Source organism: Brassica rapa, chromosome A07, assembly GCF_000309985.2.
Source record: "Brassica rapa cultivar Chiifu-401-42 chromosome A07, CAAS_Brap_v3.01, whole genome shotgun sequence".
NCBI classification, from domain to species: domain Eukaryota; kingdom Viridiplantae; phylum Streptophyta; class Magnoliopsida; order Brassicales; family Brassicaceae; genus Brassica; species Brassica rapa.
Window position 1 is genome coordinate 26,566,459 of NC_024801.2, and position 21,279 is coordinate 26,587,737.

Genomic DNA, 21,279 nt, shown 5'->3' on the forward strand with positions numbered 1-21,279 from the left:
AATTTTCGGTTGACTATATATGCAATCAATAAATTTATAGGACCATACACGTGATTTGTTTTCATTACTGATGTAAACATATATACACACATACCAACTTGCTCTTTCTCTATTGTAAAGTATTTGCATAAAAACAAGTTGTTGTATTAGACTATTGGTTTATGTTGGCTGAACACCCAAGAGTTCAGGTTATGTTTTGTTTTCTGTTTTCCTTCAAGTGATACATTAATAAAACTTTTAATGATAGTGGCAAAAAAAGAAACAAGAAAAATACAGAGGAAGCAGAAAAGAAGGCATGGAAAGAGTCAAAGTGGGTAAGCTCACATATACCTAACATTCCAAATTTGCATCACCATTCTCAGCTAAACCAGCCTACCAATCTCCGGTTCATTTTCTATATGCATCACTGTCTCACTCGTGGCAAACCGTATGATGACGAGGAGACCAAGTCCAAGAGAATGAGAGGTAGACCATTAGTCTCAGATATAATCTACTTATGATATCTTCCAGCATTACATTTCAAACAGAAAGAACTACATTTGTTTTCAGAAAATCTGTAACAAACAATTGATCACAATCGATACGTGCATATGATTCACAATCATAAGCATTCTATTCAATTAATAACACAGAGATTGGTTCATCTACACAAACTTAAAAACATAATTAGAGGCAAAGGAGTGTACTTAGAAGAGTTGATATCCAACAACAACAAACAATAATAACAACAACATCTCTCTTAACGCTTGGAGAATTGTGGTGCTTTACGCGCCTTCTTGAGCCCAACCTTCTTCCTTTCAACGACTCTCGCGTCTCTAGTGAGCAAACCTTCCTTCTTCAAAGGCGATCTATGGTCAGCACTCACCTTGAGAAGCGCACGAGCAACTCCGAGAGTAATCGCTTGAGCTTGACCAGAGAGACCACCTCCATGGGCTTTCACAAACACGTCGTAGCTGTTCTCGTAGCCCAGTGTCACTAACGGCACTTTAACGTACTGAAGCCACAACGGGTTCCCCTGAAGGTACTCCTGCAAAAAAACATTTCAAGATTCACAAAAAAACCAAAAGGTCTCTAAGCAAAAACACATTCAATGTTACTAACCTTGGCGTCGCGATAGTTTATAATAACTTTGCCGGTGCCTTCTTGGAGCACGACACGAGCGATGGCGCACTTGCGCCGTCCCGTGCCTATGATTTTCTGAGCTGCGAAGCCTCCCGGAAGCCGAGATTTCACGTACTTCTTCAGCTCCATCGTGTCATCCTCCGCTACCTCCGCGGGAGCAGCTACCGTGGCGGTGATTGAGAGAGAGGCGCGACGAGGTGATTTCGCCGGAAGCGAGAACAAATAGTTCGCTCTGGGGAAGGAGAGGGCGTTTGGTCCGTGAGATACCTGGGAAGAGAAAGAGAGCGAGGAGAGTGAGGAGGCGAGGTTTGAAACCGATAACGCCATTGTCGCTGGAGGAGGAAGCTAGAGAAGAAGAAGATAACGGAGAAGAGTGAAGATGAGATGAGATGAGATGAGGTTCGGTCTCTCTATCGATTCGTGAGCTCTCCGAGTTATTGTAATAGGCCCATTAAAGACTTAAATGGGCTTTAAAATAGATTCAAGTAAATCTTTGTATTACTATACACAGAGACATACTGTATTTAACTCTCACTGATATCAATCATGTGTTAAGTTTTTTTCTATGCAGGAGGTTTCTAAGGCTCTAAGCTAAGACCCAACTAATCTCTATAGAAACAGTATCAACCAATAATCCAGTTCAGATTTTTTTAATGAAATCTAAAACATGGTAATGTGATGTGTGGCCAAACAACAGTACTTTAGTTCATAACATGATTCAAGTTCATAACTGATGGGCTAATATCTTGTCCAAAGTCTTTTTTTCACCAATCTACCATAGCTTGGTTTATCGAGTTGGCTTCACAATCTGATAATAACAATGACTTATGTGAAATATTGAAACAAGCAATTGTTTTGGGACATAAGGTCCTTAGAGCATGATTATTGCAGTTTCTAAAGAAGGGTTTTAAACAAAATAAGTCATTTATTTAAATCAAAACTAAATAAAAAGGTAATAAGCGATCCTTAATACAGGATTTTGGAGACCGATAATACAAAGGGTCCTTAAACCACGTGTCAGCAACTGTGAAATTTGATTTTTTTTTTTCTTTCTTTCTTTTCTCTTTCTTTCCTCCTCTCTTGTCTTCTCCGTCTACGATCTACAGCGAGGTTCAGTCAAGCCGGATCAACAACGCCCTTCCTTTGTATTCTGTGCTCAAAGGAGCCTTCAAAATCGTCGAAGGTCCTGTCAGCTCTGCCGCCGGGAACTTAGGTTAGGGTTTTCTCCGTCTGATCTGATGAAACGGTTCGTCGAAACCACCGGTGTCTCGCTTGTCTCCCAAGGAATCTGGACACAAGGATGCCGGCGATTCAGATTCCGTTCTCAGCCCTAAGCTCAAAGAATCAGAGAAGAAACTCGTCGTGGGCAACGGCCGTGGCGGCGGATGTGAGGCTTCTCAGGTTGCGGAAGGCGAAGACAAGGGCGAAATCAACATGTGCCCACCGACTCGTCTCGGGCAGTTTTACGAATTCTTCTCCTTCTCCCACCTTACTCCTCCGATCCAATGTGAGTTTCCTTCTCGCTAACTCGTCGCGTTCTGAGTCTAATCTCGCGTACTGATTAACGTTTCTTGAATCTTGCAGATATCAGAAGGTTTGTTCGTCCATCAATTGAAGATAAAAGATTAGATGATCTCTTTCAAATCGATGTAAGGACTCTTTCTTAGTTGTTTGCTTTCGAGAGAAACTTAGGACTGATTTGATATACCATTTTGGCAGATTAAAGTTTCAAGTGGGAAGCCTATCACGGTTGTTGCGTCAAGAACAGTTTTTTACCCAGCTGAGAAACAGCAGCTTCTTTGTCATTCTTTAGTTGAGCTATATAAGCAGGCTTTTTGATGCTGTAAGTTACAATTGTTGATAAAGGTTTCACCTTTTTATCTTTTCAGTTCTGTTTTGTGATCTCTGGTGTGGTTGTGATTGTGTCTGCAGGCTTATGACACTCTTATGAAAGCTTTCATTGAGCATAATAAAGTACGTAAAGCCATTTCTGCATGTGTTGTGTTATGTTATTAAGGAGGCTTCATAGTATAATAATTTGTTGTTCTGTTTCAGTTTGGCAACCTTCCTTATGGCTTCCGGGCAAACACTTGGGTGGTTCCTCCGGTTGTTGCAAACAAGTAAGCTCTGTTTAGGTTGTTCTATCTATTGATTCTGTAACGAAGTTAATGTTCTGTTATGTTTATGTTGTGTCTTCTTCTTGTTGTTGTTATATTTATGTTTATTCACTAAACTAAAGTCATCCATTTTCTCTCTTTTTAGTCATCACACACGTTTTTTTTAAGAACCCTTAAGTTAAGAAACTATGAATGGAGGACAAAAAGTTAGTTGTTTCTTAACTAAATTCTTAACACACATTTAATACTAAAAAAGTGATCAAGAAACCCTTATGGGGTTATAGGGATAATGATGCTCTTAGGCTAAAGTTCGTCAGTCTAGTGGTTTAACTAAAAATTTATTAATACTTCTACAAAAAGCAAATTATGCACATAATTTTTTTAAAAAAATTTACAAGACATCTTCATCGTGACACAAAAAATATAGTCGGGAATTGATCTCATAGAAGGGCTCGGGTAATGCATTCAAATGTGAATATAGAAATTAAAAAGGTCTCTAGGCTCCTGGTATGTAATCAACATTCATGTAGAGATCAATATGTACATATAACCGAGTGAGAGAGAAAGAGCTTATGACGAAGACCGAACAATCAAATATAATGGAGCTCAGAAACAAAATTTGTAACCAATGTGTAGTTTTTTTAAAACATTGTCTAAAACAGAACACCGTGACTACTCGGCTTAGAGATCAATATGCACATATAACCGAGTGAGAGAGAAAGAGCTTATGACGAAGACCGAACAATCAAATATCTCAAATTACTTCAAATACTTTATTATATGAGAACATAAGATGTAGAAAAATGGAGCTCAGAAACAAAATTTGTAACCAATGTGTAGTTTTTTTAAAACATTGTCTAAAACAGAACACCGTGACTACTCGGCTTCGTCAAGATACGTACTCTACAACAAGAAGTTCCCGAACCGTGCACCACCTGGAACTGAAGCAAACCCTCCAAAGAAACTAGACTCATGATGATGTATTTGTCGGAGACGAGGACGAGCTGTTTCAAGCCTAGGTGCAGCAGCAGGTGCAGATGGTCGATTCGGGATTGTAGCAGGATTCGATCTCGGGTCAGAGGATGGCTTACCGGATCCATACAAAGGAACCAAACTGTCTTCCTTGACGGGAGCTTTACAAACAGGGCAGTGCTTCGACTGGGAATGGAAATGGATCCATTTGTATAGACAAGGCCAACAAAACAAATGACCACATAATGTCACGATCGGCTCTCTCGCCATTTCGAGACATATGTTGCATCCAAAGTTGTTCGATACGTCTTCCTCGTTGCTCAAAGACATATTGATTCCTATAACACACGCAGTTAACGAAACGAGATTAAAACAATCGAAACCCTCTAATGGTTTGGTATCAAACATGCAGAATTGATCAAAATTCCAGTGAAAATGATTCAAAGTGTCTATTCTTTTTTTTACCTAGCGGGACGAGAGACGAGAGACGGAGAGAGAGGCTTTCTGATGTGAGATGGCAAGCGAGAGAGAGAGAGACTCGGCGAATGAAAAACGGAAGAGAGTTATGAATATACTTGGGGAAGCTTCCTCCTGATTTTATTCCAATTTTTAACTTTTAATTCTTTTTAAAAACTATTTTCTAGTACAGAATAATAGGGTGTTTCTGTTATTCGGCCAACAATTTTTTTGTTTTTTTTGTTGTTGTTACAAATATACATTTGTCTCGTTCGGTTTTGTGAAATGAACCTTGTATGGGCCCAACTACCCAGACGTGACCCAAATAAATGGCTGAAATTAATTTATAATCACCTACCTGGAGTTAGTGACTAGTAATGCCAACCTGTCTTGGACTTCGACGCTTGAGTGGCGACATCATGTCATCTTCCCTATGTTTGTGATGATTAGTACTATTAACATTACTGATTTGATTATACGGTCAAACAATTTATTAAATAGCATACCTTAAATCGTGTTAAATGATTAAATGATAACAAGAATATCGAGATTTTTTAACAAATAGAAACTGAGAACTTTGGCCAATAACGAAACACAAACATTGAGAATTTTAGTACTCAGATTTTTGAAATCTCTTTTTTTGTTTCACAATACGGATTGTTCTAAGAGTCCAATACAACAAAAAAATAATTAATTAAATAATCCTTAATTAAAAAGTTCAAAATATGCTTATATCATTGGCATTGCCTATTCCTTTTCTTTAGTTGGTTATAGTTAAATATTTTAATATGCTTGTTTTACAAACTAGGTTATTAGTTTTTTTTTTCTCTTCTAACCCTTTTTTTTTGCCGCAGTTGTCTTTTATATATTTTAAGAAAATTAATTTAGAGAATTCCTTTTCAAACAAGCAAAAACGTCTACATATTCGACAAAAGGGTCTACGTTCGGTGGTAAAACCATAATACATTGTGGGAGTTTTAGATGGTTTCTTAATTATAGATGTTTATGATCTAATATTGCTTTTGAAGTTGTATAGTGCTTTACATTGCTACACGTTTTAAATGTTTCATGGAGTGACCGTGTTTACGGTTCAGAGTAAAAGATCCAAAGTGTTACTATAAATTTATTCCACGAATGTTAATCGTTTATAATAGATCTAGAAGAAGGTATTATTAATTTATTCTTCTATTGATATGACGGACGAATCAAATTGACCGTAACTATATGAAGGTTCGAAATGGAAGATGATCCAACCGATATCATACGTGGATTAAACTATCTGTTTTATACTCCCTCCGTTTTTTATTATAAGTCGTTTTAGAGAAATTTTTTTGTTCCAAATTATATGTCGTTTCGGTTTTCTATGTAAAATTTATTAATAATTAATGTTGTATGACCAATGATAATATATCTTATATTTTTCTATTAGTTGAATTGTGGTTAGGTAAATAATTAATGATGTTTTTGTTTAGAAAATATAAAAAATTAAAGGTTTTCTTAATCTACGTGCATACCAGTAAAACGACTTATATTAAAAAACGGAGGGAGTATAAAAAAATGATTTGATCTGAAATCGAGGATAACAATGCATAATATTCAATATAGATATGACTTCTGGAAGAAAGGATTTTAATTGGTTTTAAACACTTGTTTCTTTGCATGTAAAAATCAACTTTCGTTATCCTGTGTAAAACACTTGTTCCTTTGCATGTAAAAATACTTTAATGTAACTTTCAAATTTACGTAGTTTGGATAACATAAACATTTCACAAATTTCCAAATGAACAATTAGATAGTAAGTCTAAAATATTATAGCCATATGGCACACGATGTATATATTAACCGGAATTTTTGTATAAGAAATATGAAATGTTATATCAAAACATAAATTCTTTCAATATGTCGACTTGGGCCTGACTGGTTCAAACGCAGCGGTTGCGGTTGCGGGAGTTTGTGGATGCGGGCGGTTGCGGTTTCTAGCGGTTTTAAGAGATTTGTACGACAGGTACTGCGGTTAAAAATTGGTGCGTTTGCAGGTGACTTATGACTGGTTAATTACCAAATGCGGTAAGAGTCAAATAATAAATTAACAATATTTACATTTAATATAATTATAAAAATATAAAAAATCATAAAATTATAATAAATATAAAATTTATATTTAGAAAGTAATAATTTTAATTTTTGAAAATTTATTGAAATTGTTTTTACTATAAAATTTTATAATATTAATTAAAATATAATAGATATATTTTAATATTTTCATAATTTTAATTTTAAAATTTTTATTAAATATTTTTACATTTGTATATATATTGTTTTAAAAAAAAATTTTTTTTTACCCTCCTGCAACCACCTGCAACCGCAAACGATAGCTGGAACCAGCTTTTGAATTTATGAGATTCGGAGCGGTTTGAAGCGGTTTAGAACGATTTGAGTGATTGTTGCAAACCGCTACCAACCGCAAAAGCTGCGTTTGCGGGTGGTAGCGGGAAAACCAGTCGCCTCCTTAGGGCCTGACTGGTTCAAACGCAGCGGTTGCGGTTGCGGCTGCGGGAGTTTGTGGATGCGGACGGTTGCGGTTTCTAGCGGTTTTAAGAGATTTGTACGATTGGTACTGCGGTTAAAAATTGGTGCGTTTGCGGGTGACTTATGACTGGTTAACTACCAAATGCAGTAACAGTCAAATAATAAGTTAACAATATTTACGTTTTAATATAATCATAAAAATATCAAAAATCATAAAATTATAATTAATATAAAATTTATATTTAGAAAGTTATAATTTTAATTTTTGAAAATTTATTGAAATTGTTTTTATTATAAAATTTTATAATATTAATTAAAATAGATATATTTTAATATTTTCATAATTTCAATTTTAAATTTTTTATTAAATATTTTTACTTTTGTATATATATTGTTTTAAAAAAAAAAGAAATTTTTTTTACCCTCCCGCAACCGCCCGCAACCGCAAACGCTAGCTGGAGCCAGCTTTTGAATTTATGAGATTCAGAGCGGTTTGAAGCTGTTTAGAGCGATTTGAGTGTCGTCTTTATAATTTTATTTCTTTCACACACACACACATAAAATGAAGAGTATATAAATAGAGAGCCGGTGAGAAAAAAAAAATAACAATCGTCACATAAAAGCATCTCTCTCATTTTCCCACCTGATTCGTCAACTGCCTCTTCCTTTGTCTCTATTACATACACAAAGACTGTGATCTCGATCTCTGTATATCCCATCAATGACGGCTCACACCGTGAAATATTGGCTAACGGAGCATCCTAACATCGTTAACTTCCGTTGGAGTCCAACTCAATCATACGCCTCCACGTGGTTTTTCCTCTTCGCCGCCGTTTCATCATACATCATCGCCGCCGTCTCTCTCCACATCCTCCTCGCAGTCACCCGACGCCGACGCGGCCTCTCCCTCGGCCCTATCCCGGCTCTGCACAGCTTAGCCATGGCTCTGATCTCCGCCGTCATCTTCGTCGGAATCCTCCTCTCCGCCGCGGCGGAGATTCGCGACACGCGGTGGCTGTGGAGGAGAACGCGCACCACGGCGCTACAGTGGTTCCTCTGCTTTCCCGTGGGAACACGCGCTTCGGGGCGCGTGTTCTTCTGGTCGTACGCGTTTTACCTCTCTCGGTTCCTTCATCTGTTCAGAACCTTCTTCGCGGTGATACGACGTCGTAAGCTCAGCTTCTTCCAGCTCATCAACCAGTCTTCTCTCCTATGCATCTCCTTCCTCTGGCTCGAGTACTCCCAATCCTTCCAGGTAGGTTATTAACCGGTTCGGTTTACAATTTAAACCGAAATCTATACACACAAATTTTAAATCGAACCGTCCTTGGTTTTTGCAGGTTGTGGCGATACTGTTAACGACCGTTTCTTACGCCGTCGTGTACGGCTACAGATTCTGGACGGCGATCGGGTTACGTGGCGCGTGTTTTCCGTTGGTCGTTAACTGTCAAGCCGTGTTGTTAGGGTGTTTGACCGTGTGCCACGTGGGCGTATTGTGCATACACCTGGTCAAACGCGGCGGTTGTAACGGTATCGGTGCTTGGCTGTTTAACTCCGTTCTGAACGCCGTTATCTCGTTGCTCTACTTGAAGTTCTACGTCAAGACGCGTTCGTTGAGCCTACGTAAACAATAATATTTTTTGTTTGTATTATTAAGAAAAATGAATATATTATATCAACCGGAAAACAAATCTACTTCAGGAAAAAAAAAATAAAGACTGGAGATTGAGATTTTGCTTCAATGATAATTAACGTGAATGTATAGTCTATACGTCAGATCCATAATCGGATTCTGATAATGATATTTAACAACTGGAGTAATTAAAGTTACTCTTGAGAGAAAACCATCAATGAATTTAATATATACTTTAATCTTTTGAAGTTTCAGTCTCTTTTCCCAGGTTGCACGTTTACAAAAAAAGGTCCGGTAGATTTGGTATTGGATTCGTTACTTTTACAACATCTGATCAAAGAAAATTAAGACAACGTGCGGAGTTAAGTCAAAGGAATACCTTTCTATGAGTTTTTGTAATAAAAAACCTGAGAAAAAAAGGACAAAAAGTCGATCTGCACTATACATATTACAACACACTTTTTTAGAGGATGCTTGGACGAAATCAATCTCCGGCGTCCATTTGTTTCCGGTTAATAAGAACACCGTCGTCCCAAGTTTCAGAGTATCTGAGGAAAAAGGGCATTAACAATTTAATTAAAAACGTGGGATTGTTCTTTTATTTAATAAAGAGTTTTGTAAGGGGTCACTGACCTTGTTCCATCCACGTCTATACAGAGGAAGTGTCCGTCACGCCATCCATCTTTAAATTGTCCAAAGAATATCTCACCTGACTTTGAATAGAACCGTCCTTCCCCGCTCGCTTTTCCTTTCCAGAAATTTGCAAACCACCGGTCACCTTTGTGGAAATAGAACCAGCCCTGCAAGAAAATAACCAAACAAGTTTTGTTTGTCTGATAAGAATCTATAACCCATTTCAGTTGTCTTAGGGACTTGTTGATACTACTAAGCAGTTTGTGCACAAGTTTGGTCTCAATAAGCTAAACCAATTTGAAAAGATCAAAGACTATATAGTTACCTTTCCGTGTATTAAATCTTCTCTCCAAGTGCCTTGGAACACGTCACCATTCTTGAAGTAGAACGTTCCAAGACCAGATCTTTTACCGTTGTGCCACATCCCATCATATATGCTTCCATCTCCAAGTACCAAACGACCCTGGTTTGGAAAATTCCAGCCATTACTTTTGGGATCAATTAAGAAAGCTTGTCTCAAGCATAAGACTAATATACATAGATGAATAAAGCCAACAAGATGGTTTACCTTTCCTTCGGGAAGGCCTCCTTGGCATCTTCCCTTGAACAATCCTCCTCTGTACTGCATCTCTTGAATAGGACTCCATCTTTTTGATGAATCTCTTTCAGCTTCCTATGTTAAGAAGAATTAAAATGGAAAATTATGTCAGTTGACATTGACTTTCATTCAAGAAAGCAACTCACTACTAAGAGAATGATAGACTGCTACTTACCAGCATAGACGCTGCACGAGCGGATAGGTTTCTTTGTTTTGTGAAGTCAGCATATTTCTCAGAGAGCAGGGTAGATGCAGTATCATCACTAGAGCCTTTTGTCGAGCTATTAAGATTGAAAAATGATTCATCTCTAGAACCAGCTTTCTTAGAGGGTTGACTAGCGACACTGAGACTACTGTTCGAATTCTTTGAAGGTCTCACACCAACAGGAAGGTTGACAACACCCAGGCTAAGCACTGCAGTGTCTCCAGAATCAGCTGGCCGTTGCTGCTCAATCTGATATCCAGGATCCACACTCCAATTAGCAATTGGTTCCCTCTGGATAGCACCATAATCTACAAAAGAGAGGCTCTTATATTCACTTCAGTATCCTATGAATAAACAAGTAATGAAGCATAATTTTTTTTAGATATTGTACCTTCTATATTCTCATCTCCAAGACCCAGACGACTGTTCCTAGATGGTTCCTCCTCTTTTACTAGGTATTCACTATCACCACTCTCAGAAACTTCCAGGACTTCCTTAGAGTCAATTTCAAATCCTTCAACACTCTGATTAGAAACTTGTACGTCAGAAGAGGCTGCTGAATCTTCCATTGTAACCAGCGCTTCTCCAAGTCCACTACTTGTTTCCTTTTGGAGTTGTGAACGATATTTCTTGAAGATATTCACAACAAAGGGCAAAACACCAGAAAAAATGTTGCCTTTGCTGGAAGTTTCTTCTTCAGAACTGTGATGAATAAGAGGCTTGCATTAATGCTTATCAGTGGCCCAGTAGAAATAAAATCTAAACATAAAATATCACATACCTTAGGATAAAAAAAGTTGTGACGAGGACTTTAGGCTCTAGATCAGGTTCATGAACAGTCGATACTATGATGTCTCCAGTGTACTCCATTGTTTGACGAAAAGTGCGGAGAATTGTTCTCACGTCCTTCTTCTGAAGAGCTACCGAGCTAGCCACGATGCATATAATGGCCTTTAGATCCTGCATAGTAGATAACTGAGATTACGTTAGAAGGGAAATAAATCAAACCGAGAACTTAAGTAGTAGGAATGAGTATTCTATGAAATGTTCTTTGAGAGATTAGACATACCTTTACACCAGGGCGAAAGAAAGGGCAGTCGTATATAGCTTGTAAAATAGAAGTCTTAAGGTTGTGACCAACTCCAAAACCAACCTTTGCCTCTTTGTAGCTTTCTAAAATCTAAATATAAGAGAGTTCAAGGATGTGAATACAAGCCTCAAACTAAATTACTATCCAACGAGATGGAAAAATATTCTCTTCATTATGTTAAACCACTGGAAAAAAAAACTTACCGTTGTGACTTCTGAGCCTTCAAGTTCTTTAAGATCTTTATGCATCACGTCGATAAAGTTTCCATGCATCCCCTGTATAAAACCATATATGAAAAGATGACTAAATTTTTTGAGTATACGTACTCTGAGATGCAAACGTATACTTACGCTTATCAGAGCAGATGCTGCATTAATTGCCTTCGAGACAGCATTGTTTGCATTTCTTAGCGCCTCATCCAAAGTTACCAAATCCTTCTGTAGTAAAATCTCAATGTCGATATCTAGAAAGCCAAAGTTAAAGTCAGTTCATTGCCATCAGGACAAGCAGAACAAAAAGGTAGTCAAGGCAATTTATCATACTGCTAAGAGAAGTACCTATACAAAAACTGGTGTGTTGCTGCAGTTTTTTAGCCAGTTCGTTAACCTGCAAACAACATGGAAAATTAGAAAAGAGAGAGAGAGAGAGAGAGAGAGAAAGAAAAGAGACTCCAAGTCTTAGAGATAGTAAATGCAGTTGGACTTGTTTGATGGACTGTTTTAGCTTGTTTTATGAATATGAGATAGTAGCAACGTAACAACGAAGCCTACCTCTTCAAGACGCCTTCGACCTTCAAAGCTGAAAGGTCTTAATAGCACAGCAACAGCCAAGCTACCCCCAGATCTTACTGCACTAAGAATATTAATAGCTTCAACCTGGTCAGAACCATATCCGGCGCTAGCCACCTGGTCAGGATAAAGAGTTTAAGTAGAATCAGATGCACAAGCAGTACACTGCTATTCCAAGAAGAGAAAAAATTGAAAACCAGTAGCATCTCAGTAAGAGCCTATGCAAAATTTAGGAAGCATGGTTGTTGAGTTACCAATTGCAAACTCTGTATCTTGTTTTAGTTATATTTAAAAAAACTAAGAATGCTATGTGGCAGACATGGAGATGCAAAAGGCACTGAGATAATAGTATTAGCATAAAACAGAAGAGAAACAATGGTAGGCAAGAGAAGTACAAACAAGGATGAAGGCCTTTGGAGGTGACTGTATAAGCTCAACTGGATTCATGGTCTTGAGAACATTATCTGCAAACATAAAGAGAGAGAGAGAGAGAGAGAGAGAGGTAACAGGATAAGAGAAAGACCGCATATCCCTGTTAACAGGTAAGAGAGACATAACTATAAAACTGAAATCAACTGTCTCAAACTTTTGAATCCAAGTACATTATCAAACACCTTGCGCCGCCCTAATCTATGATTTCTATGAGAGCCTTAGTCACTGAAGTATCTAATTCTCACTATAAAATACTTAAAAGGATCCAAATTTCAAAACTCAAATAAAAATACATAAAAAGTAATGGACCTTGGTGATGGAGCCTCGGCTGTAAGACTGAATCTCCAGAGCTGTCTCTGCTTATACTCCTGGAAAAAGGAGACAACTTTAAAGTTAAATTTGGTGAATTTCATGAATAAGTAAGGAAGCTGTATGAGGGAATCGAAGATTATTACCAGAAGCGGAGAGGAAGAGAAAGAAAAGGAGAATCCAAGCAAGAGTCCATGATGGATTCCTTGCGACTACCGATGACAACGACCTCAATCCCATCTCCATCTCTCTCTGCAGAGGCAGAAGCAGAATCTCTCACCAAGCACATCACGCAAATCCTTCGACGCGCCTTTCGAGCGGTGCAATTCAATCGCGCCGAAGCAGCAGCAGCAGCAGCGGATGAAAATTGAATGCCGAGAGAAGGAAGGAGAGGTAGACGAGAGAACAATGGTGGTACTCGGAGAGTGGAGAAGACGGGAAGCTCCATAGAAACTGGCATTGCTCCTATGGAATCAATTGGAATGTAAACGAATTTAGGTCACATAGATTGATTGATTGATAGAAGAAGAGATTCGGACAAAGGAGACAGGAGCATGTCTGAGACTGAGAAGTTGTCCCGATAAAAACTATTCTGAGGGAGATAAAAATATCCGCCGGAACTGTGAGTTAGTTAATTGCGCATAAGCCCTCTTATTTTACTACTTATTTCCGTTTTAATCCCATGTTATATTAAATTGCATATATACCCCTACTGTATTCATTTTACTGACCTTGGATTCACATAGCTGTATCAAAAAGTACATGTTGGTCTAACCCTCACCTTTGCTGTTGTAAAGGAGAGAGATTTTTGTAAAGACGTAAAAACCCACTAAACTCTGTTGTACATACAATTTTTTCTTTCCATATACAAAGAAATGATATCAAGAAATTTATAGGCAGAAACGATTTCCGAGCTGCTTTTTTCCATTGCTACTTCTTAAATCTACACTCTACAGCTACTAATTGCATCCCAATGTTGTTCTCTAGACACTCGCATATTCATCTGACTCTTATCTTAATTGCTTTGTTGTTGCGTCAAGCTGTTTGAGTGTTGCTAGTTTTCACTGCTTTCATTTCGCCTTCCAAACTGTCCTAGAGCTACATAACTTTGCAACTCTTGTGTTTATCAAGTTAGAAACAGATCACACCCCTGTTGATGTTAAAAGATGTTCTATGTAACTTCTGATTCAGTGGGTAAAAGAAGTATCTATTAGAACAAAACCTGAGCAACTATCCACACCGCTCTCATTTTTTTGCTTTTGCTTAACTTTTGTTTCAGGCAAAGAATTTGGAAATTGATAATGAAAGAATCTGAGTATCCCCTTCAAATGATCAAAGGAGAGGCGGAAGAAGAATAACAATGAGATCGATAATGTAGTTGGACTTGTTTTGTAGATATAAATTTCATTTGATGGGTTGTTTTTGACTTATATTATGATTTATGAATATGAGATAATTAAGTAGCTCATAAAGAAAAAAAACTAGCCCCAGATCTTACTGCACTAAGAATGTTAATAGCTTACCATATCCAGCACTAGCCACCAGGTGAGGAGAAGAGTATAAGCAGAATCAGATGCACGACCAGTAGTGTTAAAAACTGAAAACTATTAGCATTTCAGTAAGAGCCTATGCAAAACTTAGGAAGCGTGGTTGTTAATTACCAATTCCACATTCGGTTCCATTTTCATCGTCTCTATCCCACGTCTCCGTGGAAGCCGAATCTCTCACCAAGCAACGTCACGCAAATCCGACGCGCCTTTCGAGCGGTGCGTTGCAACGGCTATGTAGCACCAAATTTGAATTTTCTCTCCACCTTTTTGGCTGGGACAGACTTGAAAGTTGAAAACACCAATACCAGACATCTTTTGTAGATACATTTTGATCGGCAGGTTTTAGTTAACTCAGTTATTCTTTTCTCCCACACAGAGTTGTTTTAAATTAATGACCATAATTGTCTAAGTCAGCCTTCCCAACCCATTAAAATTCAAGATCAGTCTCCAATTTTTGTTCCATTTCCAACCAGAACAGAAGGTTAATCGTATTGTCACGGCATGTTCAAGTTAAGCCAATAACTCTTTGATCACACACAAAGTTAGTTTAATTCATGGACTAGATTCTATTTTCACGTCAGTCTTCTAAACCCATTCCCTGATTAGATACCTTGATGGAATGTGCCCACCGTGAATTATGGGTCTTTGTTGGAGAAGGAGTCTTTGATTTGATTCCTCTTTATAAAAGCATGTTCTTTCTGCATTATTGTTATTCATGAATCCGCCAAGTAACAATAATTGACCTACAATAGTTTCTCTCATTCGTCGAATTGTTTCTCCTCCATTCGTACTTAGATTTGCCAGTTTCAAAATACGTAGCAATATTTGTGTCCATACAACTTGAACTAAGCCGATAATTCGATCCTTGTGCTGGACCAAATGATATCCTTATCTCACACATCCAAATCATAAATGTCGGATTGTCTCATTTCGAATAGTAGATCCGACATTCGATACTTGTAGTGATTACTATCAAAAGTCCTAACCATTTGTTCACATCCTAGATTCTACGGTTTGCCTAAACGGCATGGAGGACATTTTCATTAGAAATGAGCTCGCTACATGATTTCTAAATGCGACATATAATCCATGGAAGCGGTCGCAAATAAATTGGTTTGAGAATGCATTCACAAATTCTCATATGGATATCATATGGGACAAAGTGAGAAACCTTCAAAACAATAATTTTTTTCTATAACAACGAGAAGTTGACCTAACAATAGAATTTTTAGATCACCTATAGTAAAGGTGTAAAAGGCCGCATATTCAGTTCTTGTTGGAGAGCTTTACTCTCCTAAAAAAAAGGTTAATTTAACATGGTTTATACCTCACCGCAGGAAAATGTAACCCAAAACTTTCTAGTCATTCGTAAACAAAAAAGTCTATAAACTGATATTCAATTAATTCTTATACTGCATGGGTTAGATGACGTAACATCTCACGAACCCTAAAGTTCCCGTGTGCATCAGCCATGCCTGAGTCAAAACCCGATAGTAAACTAACGCAAGAAAAACCATGTAGGCAACTAAAATTTACAGAAACCAACGTAGATGCATGGGATTCTGTAAACGACATATACTTACAAAGAAAACCAAAAGATATAAAGTATAGCACTATACTATATAATAATAATTACACATGCAAAAAGCATATATATATTACATGTTACAAAAAAAATTATTACACATGATAACACTACGTCACTATAGATGACCGCATAAAAGTGAAAAATACTACGTCACTACCTCGAGCCTTCACTTATAAATGTGGGATCGGTGCCATTCAGCACCTTCATCATCCACATCCCTAAAAACCCAGTAACAAACAATGGAGAATCTCTCCACTTTTCACATTCTCTTCTTAGTGTTCATCACAAGTAATTACAAAACACTCTCTGTTTCAGTTTCGGTCTCCTTTCGCTATTACATTCTACATAATCTCATCTCCTATGTTTCTAAAGTAGCATAATTATCAAATGAAACATTGGCCTATACCCTTCAAAATTTAATAAACAATTTATATAAATATATGTTTCTAAAATTTGTAAAAAAATATTAGTATTAGCTTTTTCACTAAATTGTTTCTAACATTGGCCTAAAAAAATATCAGGGACGTTTTATTTGTTGTAAATATGTTTCTCAGACCTCAGTAATTATAATATTTCGTCGTTGGTCAGTAATTTTATAACTGTTTTTGGTTTGTGTTCTGAATAACGCAGGTGGTGTTGCTGTTTCCACCACTGAATTCACTTTGCAGAACAACTGCCCTTACACCGTCTGGCCCGGAACTCTCACAGGGAACGGCGGAAACATCCTCGGCGACGGTGGATATCAGCTGAATCCTGGCGCTTCCGTACAGCTCAGAGCTCCTCCTGGATGGACAGGCCGCTTCTGGGCTCGTACCGGCTGCAACTTCGACTCCTCCGGCAACGGTAAATGCGTCACAGGAGACTGCGGCGGCGTTCTCAAATGTGCCGGCGCCGGCGGAGTTCCTCCAGTCACACTCGCCGAGTTCACCGTCGGCGAAAAGGATTACTACGACGTGAGTCTCGTCGACGGCTACAACGTCAAGATGGGGATAAAACCGCAAGGAGGGTTCGGAGACTGCAAGTACGCAGGCTGCGTTTCCGACCTCAACATGATTTGCCCTAACGAGCTTCGTGTCATGGATCCGCAGAACAACGTGGCGGCGTGCAAGAGCGCATGCGCGGCGTTTAACAAGGAGGAGTATTGCTGCACCGGTGCTCACTCCACGCCGCAAACTTGCTCTCCCACGACTTACTCGATGACGTTCAAGAAAGCTTGCCCTGACGCTTATAGCTATGCTTATGATGATGAGACTAGTACGTTCACTTGTGCCGGAGCTAACTACTTGATCACTTTCTGCGCCAACGGTTCTTAAAATCTGGAGCTCCGGTTTAGATTCGGGTCGAGTTTATCTCCTTTTATCATGTTTCTTTTGGTTGCTTGCTATGTACGGAAGATGAAGATCTTCTTCCACTTCTATGATTTTCCTTTGTATTCAGTTGTGTTACATTCAGCTGATTTGCATTATGGCCTACGAATAAAATAATAATTATGCTTTCTGGAAGTTTCAATCTAGACAAAAAAATATATCATGTATTTTGTTCAACTTATAAAATATCTATTATATATATGTTTTTATTCTTTGTTATTATATAACTGTTGAGATATCACTAGTTATTATTGCAAGGTTGCTCTTACCTTTTCTTGGAGCTTATGAAAAAGTTGTTCTAAAAGTTGTTTTCCTGAGACAAAGTGATGCCATGGTTCTTCATTTCTAAATCTCGATTTTTGTACAAATTTATCTAAATCAGTAAGAAAATACATCAACAGAGATTTTTTTTTATATTGGTGTACATGCTAACATGTGAATGTTAAGTAATCGATTGACTATAGTTCAGTTGCACACTACACAGACTAGTACTATTTTCTTCCAGCGTACGTTATCCTCTTAATCAATGAGGGTAAACGCTTTTAGTGGTGGCTTGGCTTGGACAGAAAGGCTCACATATTTCAGAAGAATGAGCATATGAAATATTCTTATTTATTTATCTTTTCTTGCAACTTATATTTAGTCTGATTAAATATACATCAACTTATTTCTTGTAAGGCAGATTGGAGAAGAAACCTATACAAATGTGCGCAAATTAAATATGCATGCAACTATCCTTGAATGGGAGAAAGAGAATGCAACAACGTGTATAATCTTCAGATAGATGCTGGTATATGGAATGACAAACTACGCACTCCTACTCATGTTTTTGTTAAAAGATCTGGTAACAAAGCTGCACATATGTTAGCTCAAAAGGGGTCACCAATTAGCATTTTTATTCGAGATTATCTCCTTTTTATCATGTTTCGTTTGGTTGCTTGCTATGTACGGAAGATGAATATCTTAATCCCCTTCTATGATTTTCCTTTTGGATTCAGTTGTTACACTCAGCTGATTTGCATTATGGCCTACAAATAAAATAATGATCATGATTTCTGGAGACAAAATTTTAATGTTTTAAGTATTTTATATACCAGCATCTGTTAGAAGATCATGCATTTGTACGAGAATGCATAATCTTCTAATAGATGTTGGTATATGGAATGACAAACTACACATTCCTACTCATGTTTTTTGTTAAAAGGTCTGGTAACAAAGCTGCACATATGGTAGCTCAAAGGGGCCACCAAATGGCATTTTTTTATTAATTGTTGCTTTTATTATCTTTCATGCCTAAATCCAATTTTGTATTCGGACTATATTCCAAACTAATAAAATTCTAACTTTGCTAAAGAAAAAAAAAGAAGTAATGATACTGTTGTCGTCAGGAGTATTGTTACAAAATTCAAAATTGTTTGATGGTTGTATTATGTAATGAATCAAACTGTGTCATCTATCATGTTTTCTCACGAGATCGTTCAATTTATTAAAAACATATAGAGTGCCAAAGAAGATGGGCTAACAGCCGTATTTATAGATGTTCGATATATATATTCTCTGATATTCATACAAGAGATGAAGAAGATTGAATACTCTACTCTATTTTACCAAAAAAAAGATTGAATACTCTAGTTAACTTGTGTATCAAATCTAGTAAACTTACTATAGTACAACCAAGATTCAAGAATACTAAATCTTCTAGTGAACATCACTTCAATATATATATAGAGAATCCTTGACAGAGTCAGTAACCGATGTTTCCACATCACATAAACAAACATAAATAGATAAAAAAAATGGCGGGTACTCACATTCTCTTCTTCGTTTTCATCACAAGTAGTAACAACAACAAAAACACTTTTTTTCGTTTATTCTCTGTTTCACTTTCACTTATGTCTTAATATTTCTCCTTTGGCAATTACAATCTAAATCATCTCCTTTTGCAGGCTGCATTGCTGTTACCGCCACCGTCTTCGTTTTGGAGAACAGTTGCCCATTCACCGTCTGGCCCGGAATTCTCTCCGGCAACAGAACCACCCTAGGCGACGGCGGGGTTCCCCTGACTCCAGGCGCTTCCGTACAGCTCACTGCTCCTCCGGGATGGCCAGGCCGCTTCTGGGCTCGCACCGGCTGTAGTTTCGATGCCTCCGGTCGCGGTGGCTGCGTCACCAGAGACTGCGGCGGCGTTTTAAATTGTAACCGCCGCGGATTTCCTCCGGCCACTCTGGCTGAGTTCACCTTCGGATCAGGCGATTCCGATGTGGATTTCTACGACGCCAGCCTCGTCGACGGTTACAACGTCAAGATTGGGATCGAGCCCTTGGGAGGAACCGGAGATTGCCACTACGCGGGCTGCCTCGCCGACGTCAACGAGATTTGCCCCGGCGATCTTCGGATCATGGATACGAACGTCGATGGAGTTGTTGCGGCGTGCATGAGCGCGTGCGCGGAGTTTGATTCGCCGGAGTTTTGCTGCACCGGTGCTCACGCGACGCCGCAAACTTGTAATCCGAGTCAGTACTCGATGGTGTTCAAGAATGCTAGTTCTTAAATCTACACTCTACATCTACTAATTGCATTCCACGTTGTTCTCTTTTTTTTGCTAAATTGTAAATATCGTTAGAATGAAGAGAAGATTTTACATGAGCAAGATCTTAAGTTTTAAATCCATCTTGGCAAAAAAAGGAAAAACAAGATGGATCACCATTTGACCAAAGCTTTTACACAAACAAGGTCATCTCAACCAGCAGGCCATAAGCGAACAGAAGGCCTTCCTATGCTTCCTTGCTGAGATAATGTTTCTCATCTCTTTATCGACAAAGTAAAATACTGATGCAGCAGTGAGAGAGATGTGGTTGTGGATCAAATTGTTTCTTTGTTTCCAAAGATGAAAAATGATCGTTTGAGTAGCGAGCTTCCGCATGAGCTTCAGCTTCACAGGCGCAGCAACTCTTATCCAAGATAGAAGTTCTGACCAATCCATAAAGCTAGACACTGGCGGGCCGCACCTGACGAAGACCTCTCTCAGACGTCGATGCTGTATTCGCAGCGCAGGAAAAGGTGGTCTCTGGTTTCTATGCTTCTCGAGCAAAAGGGACAGTCCGTGGCGATGGCCATCCCCCAAGCCGCTAGCCTGTTCCTTGTAGGCAACCTGTCATAATTGGCCACCCACATTGTGAAAGAGTGTTTGGGGATCGCTCCCTTGAACCAAACCACGTCGTGCCAGTCCACTTCCTCTTGCCTTGGCCTTAAAACCTCCCATGTCGTAGCAGACCTGAAAATACGCAAAGGAGAATCACCAGCATGCCATTCATATCTATCATTTATATCAGAGGAAAGAGGCAGTGAAACAGTCGTTAGATAAGAGTGAAGGTCCACTTCCTGCTGCGATCTTGGATGGGGAAGAACCCAAGCTGAACCTTGAATCGCATCTGCTACTACAGCATCACGTCTCAACCGTAGGGCTCTTGGTCCATGCGGTCCTATGTGTGTGATCAGTTGACCAAGTGGAGACCAAGCATCGAACCAAAAGCTTGCATCCTTACCGTTACCCAGCGACACTTTGCAGAACTGAAGAGCCAGTTCGCAGAGTTTCAGTAACCATTTCCAGGCCCAAGAGTCAGTAGCTGACGGCTCGATGGTCCAAAAAGATCTGTCCTGCAGGTGCTTTTCCCAGTGCCAATCAGACCAAAGAGAGGGAGTTTTCGACAGGAGGATCCAGATAAACTTTAGACACAAGACTGTGTTCCACTCCAAGAAGCTGCGAACCCTTAAACCCCCCTCTGTTTTAGGTAAACAAACTGTATGCCAAGCGATTTTTGCCAAACCACGCTTCTCAATATTTCCTGACCAAAGAAACCGAGAGCTTAACATCTCAATCATCTTGATGC

At 38.6% G+C, this 21,279-nt stretch overlaps 6 protein-coding genes and 1 long non-coding RNA gene across 8 annotated transcripts; 4 read left to right on the forward strand and 3 right to left on the reverse strand.

The window, feature by feature from the left end:
- Nucleotides 1-525: 525 nt before the first annotated feature.
- On the reverse strand, nucleotides 526-1,540 carry LOC103831956 (30S ribosomal protein S9, chloroplastic). The gene is made up of 2 exons (XM_009107906.3): nucleotides 1,102-1,540; nucleotides 526-1,027 (listed from the first exon to the last, which is right to left on the reverse strand). Exons 1-2 carry the CDS (start codon nucleotides 1,447-1,449, stop codon nucleotides 740-742), a joined length of 636 nt encoding a protein of 211 aa, XP_009106154.1. The 5' UTR covers nucleotides 1,450-1,540; the 3' UTR covers nucleotides 526-739.
- Nucleotides 1,541-1,793: 253 nt separating this feature from the next.
- Nucleotides 1,794-4,158, forward strand: LOC103831957. Its single transcript, XR_625925.3, has 6 exons — nucleotides 1,794-2,629; nucleotides 2,707-2,771; nucleotides 2,842-2,965; nucleotides 3,055-3,096; nucleotides 3,178-3,793; nucleotides 3,954-4,158. It is a non-coding gene; the product is annotated as an uncharacterized LOC103831957 (long non-coding RNA).
- Nucleotides 3,961-5,995, reverse strand: LOC103831958 (E3 ubiquitin-protein ligase RMA1H1). Its single transcript, XM_033275487.1, has 2 exons — nucleotides 4,677-5,995; nucleotides 3,961-4,549 (listed from the first exon to the last, which is right to left on the reverse strand). The coding sequence occupies exon 2, from the start codon at nucleotides 4,539-4,541 to the stop codon at nucleotides 4,143-4,145; it is 399 nt and encodes a 132-aa protein (XP_033131378.1). The 5' UTR covers nucleotides 4,542-4,549; nucleotides 4,677-5,995; the 3' UTR covers nucleotides 3,961-4,142.
- A 1,744-nt stretch (nucleotides 5,996-7,739) lies between these two features.
- Nucleotides 7,740-9,040, forward strand: LOC103831959 (elongation of fatty acids protein 3-like). Its single transcript, XM_009107908.3, has 2 exons — nucleotides 7,740-8,451; nucleotides 8,537-9,040. Exons 1-2 carry the CDS (start codon nucleotides 7,918-7,920, stop codon nucleotides 8,828-8,830), a joined length of 828 nt encoding a protein of 275 aa, XP_009106156.2. The 5' UTR covers nucleotides 7,740-7,917; the 3' UTR covers nucleotides 8,831-9,040.
- Nucleotides 9,041-9,105: 65 nt separating this feature from the next.
- On the reverse strand, nucleotides 9,106-13,475 carry LOC103831960 (protein ACCUMULATION AND REPLICATION OF CHLOROPLASTS 3). 2 transcript variants are annotated; one of them, XM_009107909.3, is made up of 15 exons: nucleotides 13,031-13,474; nucleotides 12,885-12,943; nucleotides 12,543-12,607; nucleotides 12,126-12,260; nucleotides 11,913-11,961; nucleotides 11,706-11,818; nucleotides 11,559-11,630; nucleotides 11,335-11,445; nucleotides 11,047-11,225; nucleotides 10,657-10,967; nucleotides 10,236-10,573; nucleotides 10,031-10,135; nucleotides 9,788-9,925; nucleotides 9,463-9,629; nucleotides 9,106-9,377 (listed from the first exon to the last, which is right to left on the reverse strand). In XM_009107909.3, exons 1-15 carry the CDS (start codon nucleotides 13,342-13,344, stop codon nucleotides 9,314-9,316), a joined length of 2,220 nt encoding a protein of 739 aa, XP_009106157.1. In that variant the 5' UTR covers nucleotides 13,345-13,474; the 3' UTR covers nucleotides 9,106-9,313. The 2 variants fall into 2 exon arrangements, with proteins under 2 accessions (XP_009106157.1, XP_018508884.1); XM_018653368.2 differs by having other exon boundaries at nucleotides 9,118-9,377; nucleotides 11,047-11,240; nucleotides 13,031-13,475.
- A 2,697-nt stretch (nucleotides 13,476-16,172) lies between these two features.
- LOC103831962 (pathogenesis-related protein 5) lies at nucleotides 16,173-17,531 on the forward strand. The gene is made up of 2 exons (XM_009107910.3): nucleotides 16,173-16,310; nucleotides 16,653-17,531. The coding sequence occupies exons 1-2, from the start codon at nucleotides 16,262-16,264 to the stop codon at nucleotides 17,333-17,335; spliced, it is 732 nt and encodes a 243-aa protein (XP_009106158.1). The 5' UTR covers nucleotides 16,173-16,261; the 3' UTR covers nucleotides 17,336-17,531.
- Nucleotides 17,532-19,232: 1,701 nt separating this feature from the next.
- On the forward strand, nucleotides 19,233-20,711 carry LOC103832271 (pathogenesis-related protein 5-like; the record flags this gene model as incomplete). Its single annotated transcript, XM_033276048.1, has 1 exon — nucleotides 19,233-20,711. A coding segment is annotated over one exon (708 nt), but the record flags the coding sequence as incomplete, so codon positions are not given.
- Between the last annotated feature and the right edge of the window lie 568 nt (nucleotides 20,712-21,279).